Here is a 15,423-nt window from a genome sequence, read left to right as displayed (position 1 = left end):
GCCTCTCTCTCACTCTCTGTGTGTCTCTCATGAATAAATAAATAAATAAAATCTTAAAAAAATAAATAAACATAATAGACAATATTTATACTAAATATTATATAATATATAGATAGATATGAAATAGATATAAAATTTTAAGATTTGATAATCCTGAATAGTGGATACAAGGATATACGATATACCATTCCCCAAACTTTACTCATATTTGATACATTTTGTAATAAGTTTTTAAATTAATAATCATTCACAAGAAAAAAGTTTAAAATTGAGCACGAAGGCTGAACTCCCCATTTTGGCCTCTACAGATGCCTGACATAGAAGAGCAAACTAAGAGTCCAGATGCTCCCTCCTTGCACAAAATTCCCATCATAAGTGATATCACTAGCAAGGAAACATCCTAGCCACTGGGATGGTGAGGAAATAAGACTCAGGGGACACCTGGCTGGTACAGTCAGCAGAGCATGTGACTCTTTTAATCTCAGCATCATGAGTTCATACCCCCATTGGGCAGAAAGCTTGTGGAAAGAAAAGAAAAGAAAAGAAAAAAGAAAAGAAAAGAATAGAAAGAAAAGAAAAGAAAAAAGAAAAGAAAAGAAAAGAAAAAAAAGAAAGGAAAAGAAAAAGGAAGGGAGTGAGGGAGGGGACTCGGAATGTACTGAGGTAAGGTGGATATAGCATATATTAGGGCAGAGAACCTCAGTCCTGCCTTCTCTACAACATATCTGGGAAGCAGTATCACATTTGAAAAGCAAATGAACACAAAACATGGAAGGGTAGGGACACCTGGGTGGCTCAACAGTTGAGCATCTGCCTTCAGCTCAGGACGTTCTCCTAGAGTTCCAGGATCGAGTCCCGCATGGGGCTCCTGTAGGGAGCCTTTCTCTGCCTCGGTCTCTGCCTCTCTCTGTGTCTCTCATGAATAAATAAATAAAACGTTAAAAAAAAAAAGTGGGAGGGTAAACCTGGTCTCTGCTAGTCCTTTGTGAAGAAGCAGGTGTTTGTTTGACCTGGGTGTTAACTCACAGGACTGTGAGGATAAATTGGAAGGGATCCTCCACATGCTTGATTTCTGCTTTCTTTGAATTGCTCAACACTGTACATCGCTGCTTGGCATTAAATTGACCTCTATTCTTGAGCCAAGGCTGGCCCTTCCCCAGACCAGAGACCAAAGTCTCAGACTTTACTCCTTTTTGTAGTTCCTTTAGCATCCATTGAGTGTCTCACACAAAACAAATGCTTCAAAAAAAGAAAAAAAGAAAAAAAAGTATCCTTAAAGCTGTAGATTAAAAGAGACTTTAAAAACATAATTAAAAATGAATCAGCTTAAACTATGTGACTAGGAAGGCACATTTGGGTGATAAAACCATAAAGAAACATAAAGAAGTTTATTTATGTCTGTTTTTTGTCCTTACTATAAAAGTAAGGGCAGTGGTTACTTTTGGAAGGAATAAAGAGGTGTGACTAGGATGGAGCACATGGAAACTTCTGGGTGCCTGAAGATCTATTTCTTGACATGGTAGTGGTTACAAGAGAGTCATATAATAATTATTTTGCTTTGAAGTGGTTTGTTGCAGGTGGATTTTATTTTATTATAAAAACATTTTTATTGGTATGTCCTGTGAATGAATTAATGAATGAATGAATGAGTGAGTGAGTGAGTGGATGAGGGCACTGAGCATCAACGGTTGCTAACATCAAAAAAGAGAGACATCCAGACACCATATGCCCCACAGTGGGAATACATACCACCACCTTGTGAAGCAGTCTTGCCCAAAATAGAAACTGAATTCAAGTCTCTAGCTCCAACTCCAATTTATAGGACAGAAGAACACTTTACATGACACCACAGGGATATAATCAGTAAACTCCAGACTATAGGAAATGCGAGAGAACAAACGAGGGGACTAGGGAGAGACAATATGCAGAGGCAACATATTGATTAAAATATTCTCAAAAGACTTATCAACCAATCACAGCATATGGATTTTATGTGGCTTTTGCTTTTAGGCAAATAAACTGTACACAAACATTAAAACATTTTTTTTAAGATTTTATTTATTCATTCATAAGAGACACAGAGAGAGGTGCAGAAACACAGGCAGAGGGAGAAGCAGGCTCCACTCAGGGAGCCCAACGTGGGACTCAATCCCGGGTCTCCAGGATCACACCACAGGCTGCAGGCGGCGCTAAACCACTGAGCCACAGGGGCTGCCTAATTAAAACATTTCTGAGACAACTGGAGATTTGAACAGTGGGAGAATACTTGATGCTGTGTTGTTATTTTAGCTGAGATGATGGCATTTTGGTTACATTTGAAAAAAAAAAAAGACTATCTGGGGTGCCTGCGTTGCTCACTTTTTAAGTGTCCCACTCTTGGTTTCAGCTCAGGTCATGATATCGGGGGTTGTGAGATCAAGCCCCATGTCAGGCTCAGTGGGGAGTTGGCTTTGGATTCTCTCTCCTTCTCCCTCCCTCCCACTCATTCTCTCTCTCTCTCTCTCTCAAATAAATAAATAAATACATATTTAAAAAATAATAAAATAAAAATGAGTATCTATTAAAGGCACATACTAAAATATTGACTAAAAAAATGCAATCTTGAACTTGCATCAAAACAGTAGAGGAAGAAAATTGGACATGGGTACATAGATGAAATCAGATTGGCCATTAATTGCTAATTGTTGAGTCTCATTATATTATATTATTATTTCCCCTGCTTTCCTTTTGCTTTTTAAAAAACAGCTCTAGGGCAGCCCGGGTGGCTCAGCGGTTTAGTGCCACCTTCAGACCCGGGATGGAGTCCCACGTCAACTCCCTGCATGGAACCTGCACCTCCCTCTGCCTGTGACTCTGCCTCTGTGTGTGTGTGTGTGTGTGTGTGTGTGTGTGTCTCATAAATAAATAAATAAAGTCTTAAAAAAAACCCAGCTCTAAAAAAAAAAAAACAACCAGCTCTATAAAGTATAATTTACATATCAATACATTAATTTTAAGTGTAAAATTTAATATTTTGTTAAAGTTGAAATGTCCAGAAAAACCCTATTTGGAGAGACAGAAAGCAGATCATTTAAATAAAATTATGGGTGGAGCATCTGGGTGACTTGGTTAAGTATCAGACTCCTGATTTCCACTGAGGTCAGGATCTCAGGGTTGTGAGATCAAGCCCACGTCAGGCCCTGTGCTGGGCACAAAGCCTGGTTGAGTCTCTCTCTCCCTCTCCATCTGCCCCTCCTACCAAAATAAATAAATAAATCTTAAAAAAAAAAAATAAGTGAAATTACGGGGCACCTGGGCAGCTCAGTCAGTTAAGGGTTGGACTTAACTTTGGCTCAGGTCATGATCTCAGGGTTGTGAGATGGAGCCCCTCATCAGGCCCTGTGCTGGGCTTGGAACATCCTTAAGAGTCTCTCTCTCCCTCTCCCTCCACCCCAGACTCACAAATGCTCTCTCTCTAAAAAGAAAAAAAAGGGAGCCCGGGTGGCTCAGCGGTTTGTGCCACTTTCAGCCCAGGCTGTGATCCTGGAGACCTGGGATTGAGTCCCATGTCGGGCTCCTTGCACGGAGTCTGCTTCTCCCTCTGCCTCTCTCTCTTTCTCTCTCACTGTGTCTCTCATGAATAAATAGATAAAATCTTAAAAAAAAGAAAAAGAAAAAACTTAAAAGAAAAACTTACATAAAAATTTTTTTGATGGAATTATGCACTATGTATATAGGTTTGACATTGTCTGTAATGAAAACAATGCTGTGAAACTGAACAATGACTTCCATTTGTAGAGCACTTTGTGTTTTGTAAAGTGCTCTCCCATATTTCATCAGAGCTGCATCATACTCAAACAAAATGCATAAGTCAGGATAACATTTTTTACTTAGAGATGGGGAAACCAGGGCTCAGAAGGTTTAAGGGATCTGCTCAAGGTCCCAGACCTAGTAAGTAGTTACTTGTCTGACAAGTAGTTAATGGAATTAGGATTCCATTCTGGCCTCCTGTCCTGTGGTGAGCCTCTGTCCCCACGAGGCTGCCTCACTACACTGCCCACCTGCCTCGCTCCCCCCATCCCATCACTTATTATTATTTTGGGGCAGCCCGGGTGGCTCAGCGGTTTAGCACCGCCTTCAGCCCAGAGCCTGATCCCGGAGTCCCACGTTGGGGCTCCCTGCACGGAGCCTGCTTCTCCCTCTGCCTGTGTCTCTGCCTCTCTCTCTATGTGTGTCTCTCATGAATAAATAAGTTAAAAAATCTTTAAAAAAATTATTATTTTGTCAGCTCTGTAACCTCATACTTCAGTATTTTATAGTTATCATTGAGGAAGAATTCGGAAGGAAGCACGAGAGTGCTTTCCTCTAAGGAATGGGATTGGGGTCTGGACTCACTTTCCACTGAGTACTCTCTTGCTCCATTTGAGTTTTTGTCCTATGTCTGTGTTATTTTTCTAACATAAGGAAGGGAAAATCCTTGTTATTACCAGCGAACAACGGTGTGTTTGCCAGCCTCCCTGAAGATCCTGCTTCTATCAGCCTACTCTAGGACTGAGCAGATTACAAAGGGCTGGCGAACGTCACTTCTCATCCGAATCCATTCATGCATTCAACAAATGTTTGGTAAGTATGTGCCAGGCACGGTTTTAGAAGCTCGGGCTACAGCAGTGAACAAAACAGACAAAAGTTCCTGCCCTCCTGGGGGCTTACATTCCACCGGGTATAGAAAGACAAACAACAGAATTAATCAACAGGGTAGGGAGGACAAAAGGTGAGGCAGGGGAGGGCAACGGGAGGCTCGCGGAGCTGTAGAGGAAAGCCGGGGAGGGTGACCCGGGAGGACTCGGAAGAGGCGAGGGAGGGCCGCACGGAGCTACCTGGGAGAAAAGGGCTCCAAGCTACAGCGAACGCTAAGGGCCTGGCCAGCAGGCTTGAGAACAGCCGGGAAAGCCAGCGTGGCTGCAGAAAGGGAGAGCAGCTGGAGGTGGGGCGAGGAGCTAAGTCAGCAGAGGATGCCCTTGCGTCCAGCTGAGATGCGGGAGGCCCCGGGCCGAGGCGAGCACGAGCGGCTGCGGTGGCGCGACCAGCGGTAGCGCCCACGTCGCGGAGGAGGTGGGGTCCCGGCCGCGCGGTCGTCGGCGTCCGCTCGCCCCCTCCCGCGGGAGCCGCCGGCCGCCTCCCCGGGGCCGTCCCGGGCCGGCCGGGTCACGTGGCCGCGAGCGGGCGCCTCCTGGCGCGGGGAGGAGGGGCGGCGGCGGCGGCGGGGATGGCGGCGGCGGCGGCGGCCGGAGCGCGGGAGCGCGGGGAGCCGGGCCAGCCGGGCCAGCCGGGCCGCCGAGCGCTGTACTTCTGCGGGAGCATCCGCGGCGGCCGCGAGGACCGGGCGCTGTACGGAAGGATCGTGTCGCGGCTGCGGCGCTTCGGGGCGGTGCTCACGGAGCACGTGGCGGCCGCCGAGCTGGGCGCGCGCGGTGAGGCTGGTGGCGGGGCGCGCGGGGCCGGCGGGGGGCCGGCGGGGGGCCGGAGGGGGGCCGGCGGGGGGCCGGGGCAGCCCCGCTGCGGAGACCGCACACCGCCCGGCGCCCGGCACCCGGCCGCGCATCCCCGTGGCCCGGAGCCCGCCTTCCCGCCCGGCCGGGAAGGGGAGCCCGCGCTCGAACCGCGAGGGCCCCAGTGAGCTCGCGGGTGGGAGCCGGGTCTCTGCCTTCAGCTGTTCTCTTAACCTTGATTCTTTCCCGGAGAACTTTCTTCACCTCTTTCCGGGGACGGAGCGGGGAGGGGCAGAACGGGAGCGAATGGGGCTGCTTGAGTTCCCGCCTTGCCCGCAGGCACCTGCTCCCCCACCTAAGGCAGAGCTTATCCTGCCGCTTCTCCCCTCGCGGCCGGGTTGTCCGCCCTCTGTTAGACCCGTCGGACCCCAGTTTTCACCACCACCATCTCTCACGCCCTCTCATCAGCCTGTTGCTTTCTGGCTGCTGGGTCTTTCTAAAGCATTTGATTGAGATCAGTTTAAACGATCTTTGTCTTTGACCAAAACTGATCAAAGACCATTAGCTTTGATCAGTTTTGGTCTGGAATCTCCGGGAGTCTTCTGGTTTGAAAGTTGTGCCTAGAATTCCACTTCTGCTCAGGAAACTTTTACGTGCTTTCCCCTAGCCCCAGCAGGAGCAGATCCAGGATTTGTGGGATCTAATGCAATTCTGGGAGACATTTTGGGGATGCTGGTGAGGCCGGGGTCCAGCACTCTCTGCCAAAAAAGAATTCTTGAAATGTCTTTGGTGCAAAAAGGTGATTCTATTAAAAGCGCAGGGACAGGACCTTTGGGCAGAAAGAGCTGCTGCACTGGGCTTGATTTCATACTTGGGAGTTGGGGGGAGGTAAGGAAAAAGGAAGGTGTCCAAGAAGACTTTGATATGCTAAAGATTCTCAAAATACTGGAGGTCTTGCCATTGTCTAGCTAAGGTTGTTTCTCTCTAGCAAAGCATTAATTAACTTTACGACCGACCGTTGAGTTTCCGGAGGAACGTTACACTCTTCCTGTCTCAAGTATTTGTTAATGGGCTGCAGGTTATAAGGACATTTAAATTTTACCTACATTTCCTTCTACCTTTGTTTCCCACGTCACTGTGGAGGGAGGGTGATGTCAGGGCTCCAGAAAATTGAGTTAGGGTTCTCTGGAAGTCAGGTTATTGAAAATGCTTTTTTTCTTGTAAATCATTAAGACATTGGTAAGCCGATGGAGGCTCATGTCCTAGAGCACTGTGATCTATATTAGTTAACTGTTTTTCCCCTTCCCCGAGTTTTAGGGTGGCCAGGAGTGCCTGAGGAATGTCCCACATACCCCACGGGGGGGGGGGGGGGGGTTACAAAATGTCAGCTTGTGCTTAGTCCTCAGCTGGCCTTCGGCTCCCTCATCAGGTGACATCACAAAACAAAATTGCTAGGGCGTTGGAAAGGGCCTGTGGGGCTCACAATCCTCTGGAGAGTTCATGGAGTAGCATATCAAGCTCTCCCTGACGCTGGCAGCCACCAAAGCTTGAGAGCCACCCCGGCTCTGGCTGTTCATCCTTTCTTTGTGCGGGCCATCTCTTGCTCCTGGTCATATCCACACCCCCCCACCCCCCTGTGCACTGGGAGGCTATCACTGCTCCCCTTGGTCTCTGATCCTTCACCAACAGACAGGCATAGTTAGTCCTTCCCATAATCTCATCCGTTATCACTCATCTGGCCTTAATCACAGAAGCCTCCTGGATCCTGGAATTTTTCTTGTGGCAATTCCATTTCATCCTTTCCCTGGAACGTTAGCCTTGGGTGGGTCCTTGGAAGTCATCTAGCATGCCTCCCTCCCTCCTTCCCTGAGCAGGGTAAATATGGGGGTGGCAAGGGCAGAGGAGAGGTACTGAGTGCCAAGGCCGAGGCAGGGGCTTGGCCTTGACCAGCTTTTTCTCCTCCACAGGGGAAGAGGCTGCTGGGGGTGACAGGCTCATCTACGAGCGGGACCTGGCTTGGCTGCAGCAGGCAGATGGTGAGCAGCTCCCCCTCCTACCCACAAACTCCTCTGGGAGTTTGGCACTATACTAGAGTCCCTGGACGAAGTCCATCCCAGGAAGGGAAGTGCCCTCCTCACCACACCCCACCTCTTGCCATCTCTTCCTTAACAAGCCCCGATACTGAGCCATGGTCTCTTCCTTCTTCCCAGTGGTGGTGGCAGAAGTGACCCAGCCATCGTTGGGTGTGGGCTATGAGCTGGGCCAGGCCGTGGCCCTCAATAAGCGGATCTTGTGCCTCTTCCGTCCGCAGTCTGGCCGAGGTGAGCACTCCAAGCCCTGGACGGCCCCTCCTTCCACCGCAGCTTTCTGCAGACCCAGCCCTCAGCAACTTCCCAGGGCAGGGGTGGGGGCTCTGAGTATAGTGCCCACCTCCAAATAGGACAGGGAAGGAAGTGGAGAGGGGGAGTATGGATGGAAAGCACCTTCGCCTTCCTCCTCCTTGCAGTGCTTTCAGCCATGATCCGGGGAGCGGCAGACGGCTCAAGGTTCCAGGTGTTGGACTATGAAGAGGGCCAGGTGGAGGCCATGCTGGATCAATACTTTGGGGCTGACCCTCCCTAGCAGGTGGCTGCCTCCCCTGACCCAACTGCTTGCCTTAGCCCCACTTTGTTAATTCTTCTAATCCCTGACTCTTATACCCTTCCTACCTCATAGCCCCAGTACCAAATTAAAAGGATGTTTAAAATTCTGACCATGTCTCTATGAGTGGTGGGCGGGAGGGACAGGTCTTCAGGAATATCCTTGCTTTTCCTGCTTCACTTCAAGATGTAGAGAGACCCTTTAGCGTTCTGTAGGCCTCCAAGGCCTTCCAAATGCCCTCAGACTCCTGCCAGGAACATTCAAGAGTTAGGAGGAAGGCTGCCTGGGGGCAGGGGGGTGGCCATTTCTGTCTCCTCTGATGCTGGGCTGGCTCTGGGGCAAGCGGGCAGGACTATGCCTGGCCTGGGCCACATGCACCTGCATTTCCCTTTGTCAGCTTAGGTCAGACGGGTCTGCTCTGGGCCTTCTCTGGGAACACAAGAGTCTAGAGGTCTAAGGAAAAAGTGAAGAGGCAGTTGGGTGGCTCAGTGGTTGAGCACCTGCCTTTGGCTCAGGTCATGATCCCAGGATCCTGGGATCCAGTCCCATGTGGGCTCCCTGCGTGGAGCCTGCTTCTCCCTCTACCTGTGTCTCTGCCTCTTTCTCTGTGTCTCTCATGAATGAATAAAAAAAAATCTTAAAGGGAAAAAGGGAAGAATGAGTATTGGGGCTATGTAGAGGGAATGGGAAGTTGATGCTAGCCTTGGGGGATGCAGCTGAGCAGCCTGCTTCCAGAGAAGTATGTGAAAAAAGAAAGTTTATTCAGTAAACAGAAGGTACTGCAGACACTGGGAATTGCCTCCCCCAATGACCCAGTGACCTCACCCCCTTGGCCCCCAGGACTCGGGGTGGCTGGGGTGCTCCCTGTGTCCTGCCCCTCAGTCGTAGGCCTCATCATCATCATCCTCATCACCAAAGAAGAAAGTGTCTCGGTCCAGGTTCTCAGACTCCTCATCATAGGAAAAGCTGTCATTGTCCAACTCCTCATCAAACTCGTCCTGCTGCCACTCGGGCACATCATCCTCGTCTTCCTCCTCCTCATCATCCACCTCCAGCCCAGAGGAGCCCTGGGACCTAGGGAGGGAGGGAGCCCCACTCAGCCTCAGGGAGGCCTGGCGCCTCCCACACCCCGCAGTGGCTCCGCCACCCTACTCACTGGCTGCCAGGCACGTTGGAGCCTTTCGCCTCTCGGGCCTCTAAAGGTGGGCTCTGCAGGCCAACCCGGAAGTCCTGGCAAGGAGATGTGGGAAGGAGGAGAGTAGCTGATATGGGCAGAGGTGTCCAGCATTCCTTCACCCAGCCTTCTCTGAGGGCCGACTAGGTACAGGGCCCCTGGCAGTTATGTTCCCGCCTCCTCCCCTCCCTCATCCCAGGACTCCACACACCTGTGCCTCCGTGCACCTTACCTCAGGCTGCCTCCAGGGACACAGGTGTGGCGGTGAGGCATGCCACCCTCCCCTGCCTCCGGAGCTAACTGCGTTCTGCCCCTGTCTGCCCCAGTTATTTACTCCTCTGTGAGCTCCCTGAGGGCAGGACTCTCATAGTTTAGGCACACTATCAGTGTCCTAGAGCTGGGAAGAACTCTCAACTTCCCAGTTGGGAAGTATGAAAAAGTTCCCCCAAGTGATTCTGATGAGCAAGGCTCTGGGCAGATACCCTTGATCTGGCGATTTTGTCAGGTGGCCAAGTGGCAGAGCTCCACCGCATCCAGCAGGCTGGCCTAGGAGCTGGGGTGCACACCCAGGTCTCCAAACACCCATTCCATCCTTGCTGCCTTTCCTTTTGGATCCTCCGCCCAGGGCAGGGGCCATGCCAGGCCCAGGAGGCCCAGGGGAGGACGGCGCACCTGGGTAGAATGTTGCAGGATAGCCAGCAGTCTCTCCTGGATCCTCCGGAGCAGCTCCAGGCCCGTGCTGAGGCAGTCGGCACGCAGGAGGCGCAGGGAGGAGGCCAGGTCTCGGCACCGAAGCAACGTCTCCTCTGCAGAGGGGGCAGGGCACAGGGGCTTCCTCCCTTTCATTCTTTCCAACAAACACCTACTGAACATCTACCAAGTTCTACCAACACCTACCAGGCACGGTTCTAGATCTTCATTCTCATGGGGACTACATCCTAACGGAGGAGGGGATGGGGTAAATCAAACAGGTCAGGTGAAGGCCTGTGCCCTTAGGCACCTTCTGGCATATACCATGTTCCTTCATACATGAATGGTTAAAGGCCAGTAGTAATAGAGCTGTGCAGAATGAGGACAGTGCAGGGGGAGCTGGGGTGGGGGTGCTGTCTTGCCCCCTGCTTGCTGAGATTGGATGCTGAGTGGGTGGGTAGGCAAGAGAAAGGACTGACAGGCAAGGGGCCGAGCCTCACCCAGGAGGATCTGCAGGGCATTGGTGTGCAGCTCCAGGTTCTCGGTCTGCTGCTCCACCACGTCCATGTGCTCCGTGTCCTGGTTGTAGAAGCTGTACACGCAGGCATAGGCCAGCACCTGTGGGAGCCCAAGTTGCTGGGCCTCCACGCTCCTCCCTCCTGCTCCCTCATTCGCCCCATGCCCGCAGCTTGGAGGAAAGCAGCACAGGCCCCCCAGCCCACTGTCACCTTGCGTGCCTGCTCTAGTCCCCGGCAGGCGTCACTGAGAAAGGCGAAGGATTTGGGTGGTGGCACCTCGTGGATGGCAGACACGCGGTTCCGGAGGCTCACGGCGAATTCCTGTGTGGAGCCGGTGGGAGTGGGGGGTCAGCACCACATGCAGCCCTTCCCCCCGACTCACAACGGCATAGCACCCACCCAAACTCAGATCTTTCACCCGTGCCCGGCCATCCACCCCAGCCCTCTGACCTCCGCACCCAAGCAACCATTTCCTCCCTGCTCACCCGGGCCTGGTGATGGAAAGTACACCTCTCATTATAGTCCTGAAACCGCTTCTCCTGGCGAGCTGCTTTGCTTACCTGGAAAGGACAAGTCGGGAGGGCTCTTGGGTGCCTTGCTGGGCAGGACAGCATTAACACACTAGGTGCCCTGCATGCAGGCCTTCCAACTCTTTACCCAGACCTTTTCATTTAATCCTGACTATGAAGTAGGTCACATTATTCTCCCTTTCTACAGGTGAGGCTGCCGAGGCGTAGGCAAGTAAACTGGCCCAAAGCCACATATTAAGCAGTGGTGCCAGGCTAGGATGCACAGCATGTGCTCTGCTCTGGCCTGGTGCCTCCTGAGAATGCAGAGACCTCCCAGGACAGAAGTCCTGGCACCTGTAGGCTCAAGTGGCTTCTGTCTTCACACTGAGCCCCTAACCCAGCAGCTCTTTGGCTGCTCAGAGCCCTCTCTGCCCAGGGCCTAGAACAGCATCCCGTCCAGGCTGCCCTTGGGCCTCCCGGACCCTTACCATGGCAGAGCAGTTGTAGTAGTCTTTGTGATTTGGCTTCCAGGATTTGAGGCAGCGCCAGCAAAATCCGTGGTTGCATTTGGCACAGGTCATGCTATGGAAAGAAGGTGGCTGGTCAGAGGGCTCCTGCCTCTGGCTGGGGCCACACGAGGACACCTGGATGAGACCTGGATGCCCCACTGAACCTGTCCTCGCCCCTCCAGGCCCTGACAGTCTGTTTAACCTTACCAATCCCTAGTGAGCACACCCTTGCTTCTGAGCCCCATACAGTGCAGATTTAGAAGCAGGGGAAGGAGCATTAAGTTGCAGGAGTCACTGGAGGGTACCACAGCAGGGGTGGTTCAGTAACTGCCCTCCTTTGCTCAGCTCTTTGGTAAGCCCCATGGACCCTCCCTACGGCCAGGCCTTGCACCCTCTCCCATGCTCTCTGACTCCACCAATGCCCGCAATACCCCCTCTTACTGCAGACACCCCTCGTTCTTCTCAATGGGAGCCTGGCAGCTGGGACAGCGCTTGGAGATGAGTTTGGCTAGGTGCTTGCTCTGGGCCTCCACGCTCATACCGTCGTAGTAGCCACCATCGTCGACCCACTGGGACATGTGGCCACAGCTGGCAGGGTAGTGTGCCTACAGCAGAGGGGGTGGTGAGGACATGGCTGAGCCCTGGGCAAGGGCAGCACTATGGGTATACAAGAGAGGGAGGTCACGTGTGGAGGGCTGCAGGAGGAGGAACAGAGCTCAACCAAGTGGCAAAGGCAGAAAGTGTGTATATGTGTGTATGTCCAAGAGTGCATACGTGTGTGTGTGTGGGGGGGTGGGTATGTATATGGAGAGAAGGGTGCTGGCAAGGGAGGGGTGTAGCCCTTGCTACAAGGGAGCAGGGCTGGACAGCTACCCACCTCAGGGAAACTACAGTTGAAACAGGAGGCCCAGCCACACTTGGAGCAGGTGGTCCCACAGCCCAGGCCTTGGCGGCACAAGATACGGTCACAACCCTGGGGGTTGGTGCACCAGGTCAGGTTAGAGCAGCTCTCCACATAGCCACGCAGGAGAGCCTTCTCGTACTGTGGGGACGTAGACAAAGGTGCCATTAGGTGAGGGCATGGCTCTTTGAGATGCCCGCCCTCCATAACCACCACCCCTTCCCGCCTCCCCCAGCATTGGTGAGTCCACTCCCTGGGGCCTGCCCCTCTGGCTGCACACCATAGACTCCCGCAGGAAGGGGCTACCTTGGAGATGACATCTGGCGAAGAGACAATGGCCCGGATGAAGGCTCCAGTGGGCTGCGCACGGCAGTCGGCAATGGGGCAGGTGCAGTTCAACACAAGGTTCTGCTCAATCCGAGTTGTCAGATACTCATTCCAGCAAGACTAAAGGGGAAAGGAGGAGCTGCTGAGTGGCAGTGGGGGAGCAGCACAGGACAAGGGTGCTCCAGGGAACTAACTCAGCACCATCCCCGATAACACGGAAAGCCGCAGACAAGCCTGCTCTGGAGCAACCTCAAAACTGATCCCAAAAACCTTTCTGGCTTCGTGGGGTTTCCTGGGATTGGCTCAATTCTCACAGGGGCTTTTGGGAATGTGTGGGTCAGGGTAGTGCCTTCGTTTTAGTTGTTGCTGAGGTGGACGTGGGAGGAATGGATAAGAGAATCAAAAAGGAGATGATTCAAGTTCTTAGAAAGGTTTAGAGAAAGTGAGATCAGAGAGGAAGGAGGCCTGGGGCAGGGGGTCGCCTTTTCCCTGCTGGGGGGCTGGCCTTGGACACTGTGCACACTGCTGTGGCCTCTTCTCCCAGCATCCATTTGCACAACTGGCTCCTTGATGCTCCCCTCTCCCCAGACTCAGCTTCTTCTCCACAAAACAGCCTCCTTCCCCACCGCATCCCCATAATCCCAGTCACCGGTGCTCGAAGCTTCACATCTCGCAGGTTCTCTTCTAGCACCCACATGCCACCCTACACCAGGCCCTTAGCCCCTCAACCCTGAACTGCTGTAGGAGCTTGTCCTCGTAAAGGTCTTCCTATGAGGTCTTCCTTTCCCGATCCCTCCTCCATGCAGTCCTCTTGCTTTAGGCATGATCAGCAGCCTGACTGTCCTAAAATACTCCATTAATGACTCCTTTCCTTCACACTGCCAACTGACTGCAGAGCTTGCCAAGATCTAGACCCTGGGAGAGTCTGTATCTGTGGTACCAAAGCTCCAGGGTACATGAAAAGTGCCTTACTGTACTATTTTTACTCAAAGGAAAGCACTACACAAAACAAAACCCTCTTTCAGGTAAATTGGGAAGCTTAATGCAGAATTCCTGGATTTTGGAGATAAGACAGGAAAATGCTAGTAATTCAGACTGCACACTTGCAGGCACACAGGTGTGACAGGGTCCCTTACAGCCGAGAGGCCAAAGGTGGGTCCCTCAGTTTGGAACCCATCCCACTCCCCTGAGGAGCCCCTCTGCTGTGGGCTTGCTGGAGCTTCTGTCCAGCCCACCTGCAATGCTGTCTCCAGCCTGCATTCCCCTCCTGCCTCTGCCAACCTTGCCTATCACTCAAGGCTCAAGGCTCACGTGCAAAAGCCTCCTTTGACAGTCTGAAACCCCAGGATTTCCCTTCTCCGAATTATTTTGCATTTCATTGTGCTGCTTGGTTGTGACTCATTCATAGGCTCCTCCTTGGCTGAGACTTGTCCACTGAGCCTGTTTTCCCATCTCCTTGTCTCTACAACACTACAGGGGGATCTGTTACAGCTCTTCCTCTGCAGGATGCTAGCCAGGCCTCTCCACTTAATTCCAAACTCCCCTGTCCAATCATGCACGGATGTCCAAAAAGCAGCTCAAGCTTCACATGGCCAGAACAGACTGAATTTCCCTTCAAAAACCTGCCCTCAGGACGCCTGGGTGGTTCAGCGGTTGAGTGTCTGCCTTTGGTTCAGGGCATGATCCCGGGGTCCCAGTATTGAGTCCCATGTCAGGCTCCCTGCATGGAGCCTGCTTCTCTCTCTGCCTATGTCTCTGACTCTCTCTATGTGTCTTTCATGAATAAATAAAAAACAAACAAACAAACAAACAAACACCTGCCCTCTGAAAGAAGGCTCAGCCCCCAACATCTTGCCCAACTCAACAGAAGATGACACATCTCATCCAGCCAGATCCCCAGGTCTGAAACTCGGGAAGTATCCCTGATTCCCTTGTTCTAAGTCCCCACATTGGCTCTGCCAAGCCCCATCAGCTTGGCCTCCTGATGTACCCCAATCTGTCTACTTCTCTCTTCGCTGCTGACCCTGGGTCAAATTCCCACCACCTCCCCCTCTTTGTACAACAATGTCCTAAAGGGTGCCCCTGCATCCATGCTTGACTTGCCCAAGCCTAAGCTTTTCTTCCATAAGCAGTGAATCTTTTAAAAAATATAAATCAGATCCTATCACTCCCCTGCCCCTGCTTAACCTTACTATGGCTTTGCATAAAGTCAAGCCCACTGTCTGCCAATCCCAAACAACCCAACTGAGCCCCTGTCACCCCACAAATCTGTCCCTCTGCTATCCCATCATGTCATTGTGCTTCAGAGCTCAGCATTTTTAAGATTTTACTTATTTATTCATGAAAGTCACACAGAGGCAGAGACATAGGCAGAGAGAGAAGCAGGCTCTCTGAGAGGAGCCTGATGCTAGACTTGATCCCAGTACCCCGGGATCACGCTCTGAGCTGAAGGCAGACGCTCAACCACTGAGCCAACCAGGTGCCCCTAGCTCAGATTCTTTGCACTTGCTGTCCCCTCTGTGTGCTATGCTCTCCCCTCAGAGAATCACCTCCTCAGGATGACCTTCCTGGACCTCCTCAATCTCAAGTCCCTCACAGGCCCCTCACCCCAGCCCCTTCCTAGGACATGACCCTGCTGTGTCTTCTTCCCACACTTGTCATAGGAAGGTGAGGGAGGGCCCTGGAGC

At 52.0% G+C, this 15,423-nt stretch overlaps 2 protein-coding genes across 5 annotated transcripts in view; one reads left to right on the top strand and one right to left on the bottom strand.

Moving 5' to 3' along the window:
• The first annotated feature begins 5,233 nt into the window (after nucleotides 1-5,233).
• Nucleotides 5,234-8,220, top strand: DNPH1 (2'-deoxynucleoside 5'-phosphate N-hydrolase 1). Its single transcript, XM_072746506.1, has 4 exons — nucleotides 5,234-5,450; nucleotides 7,436-7,504; nucleotides 7,679-7,789; nucleotides 7,975-8,220. Exons 1-4 carry the CDS (start codon nucleotides 5,246-5,248, stop codon nucleotides 8,088-8,090), a joined length of 501 nt encoding a protein of 166 aa, XP_072602607.1. The 5' UTR covers nucleotides 5,234-5,245; the 3' UTR covers nucleotides 8,091-8,220.
• Nucleotides 8,221-8,848: 628 nt separating this feature from the next.
• The window catches only part of CUL9 (cullin 9), a 39,095-nt gene continuing 32,520 nt past the window's right edge, over nucleotides 8,849-15,423 (bottom strand). For all 4 annotated transcript variants that reach the window (XM_025990949.2, XM_025990950.2, XM_072732387.1 and 1 more), the window contains 10 exons: nucleotides 12,716-12,856; nucleotides 12,386-12,550; nucleotides 11,950-12,113; nucleotides 11,488-11,581; nucleotides 10,976-11,050; nucleotides 10,701-10,811; nucleotides 10,473-10,590; nucleotides 9,955-10,088; nucleotides 9,265-9,338; nucleotides 8,849-9,182 (listed from right to left, as the gene is read on the bottom strand). In XM_025990949.2, the coding sequence (XP_025846734.2) occupies nucleotides 8,987-9,182; nucleotides 9,265-9,338; nucleotides 9,955-10,088; nucleotides 10,473-10,590; nucleotides 10,701-10,811; nucleotides 10,976-11,050; nucleotides 11,488-11,581; nucleotides 11,950-12,113; nucleotides 12,386-12,550; nucleotides 12,716-12,856 (1,272 nt within the window). In that variant the 3' untranslated portion in view covers nucleotides 8,849-8,986. The remainder of the gene's footprint in view (nucleotides 9,183-9,264; nucleotides 9,339-9,954; nucleotides 10,089-10,472; nucleotides 10,591-10,700; nucleotides 10,812-10,975; nucleotides 11,051-11,487; nucleotides 11,582-11,949; nucleotides 12,114-12,385; nucleotides 12,551-12,715; nucleotides 12,857-15,423) is intronic.

The sequence above is a fragment of the Vulpes vulpes genome, chromosome 1, assembly GCF_048418805.1.
Source record: "Vulpes vulpes isolate BD-2025 chromosome 1, VulVul3, whole genome shotgun sequence".
NCBI lineage: Eukaryota > Metazoa > Chordata > Mammalia > Carnivora > Canidae > Vulpes > Vulpes vulpes.
The sequence above is the reverse complement of the archived record's forward strand: the minus strand, read 5'-3'. Positions and strand labels throughout refer to the sequence as shown.

What these genes read in the sequence shown, in the direction of transcription:
- DNPH1 (XM_072746506.1), top strand. Translation starts at nt 5,246, where the DNA reads ATGGCGGCGGCGGCGGCGGCCGGAGCGCGGGAGCGCGGGGAGCCGGGC. An exon ending in CGCCGAGCTGGGCGCGCGCG is followed by an intron (nt 5,451 to 7,435) that starts GTGAGGCTGGTG and finishes TCTCCTCCACAG; the next exon opens with GGGAAGAGGCTGCTGGGGGT. An exon ending in TTGGCTGCAGCAGGCAGATG is followed by an intron (nt 7,505 to 7,678) that starts GTGAGCAGCTCC and finishes CCTTCTTCCCAG; the next exon opens with TGGTGGTGGCAGAAGTGACC.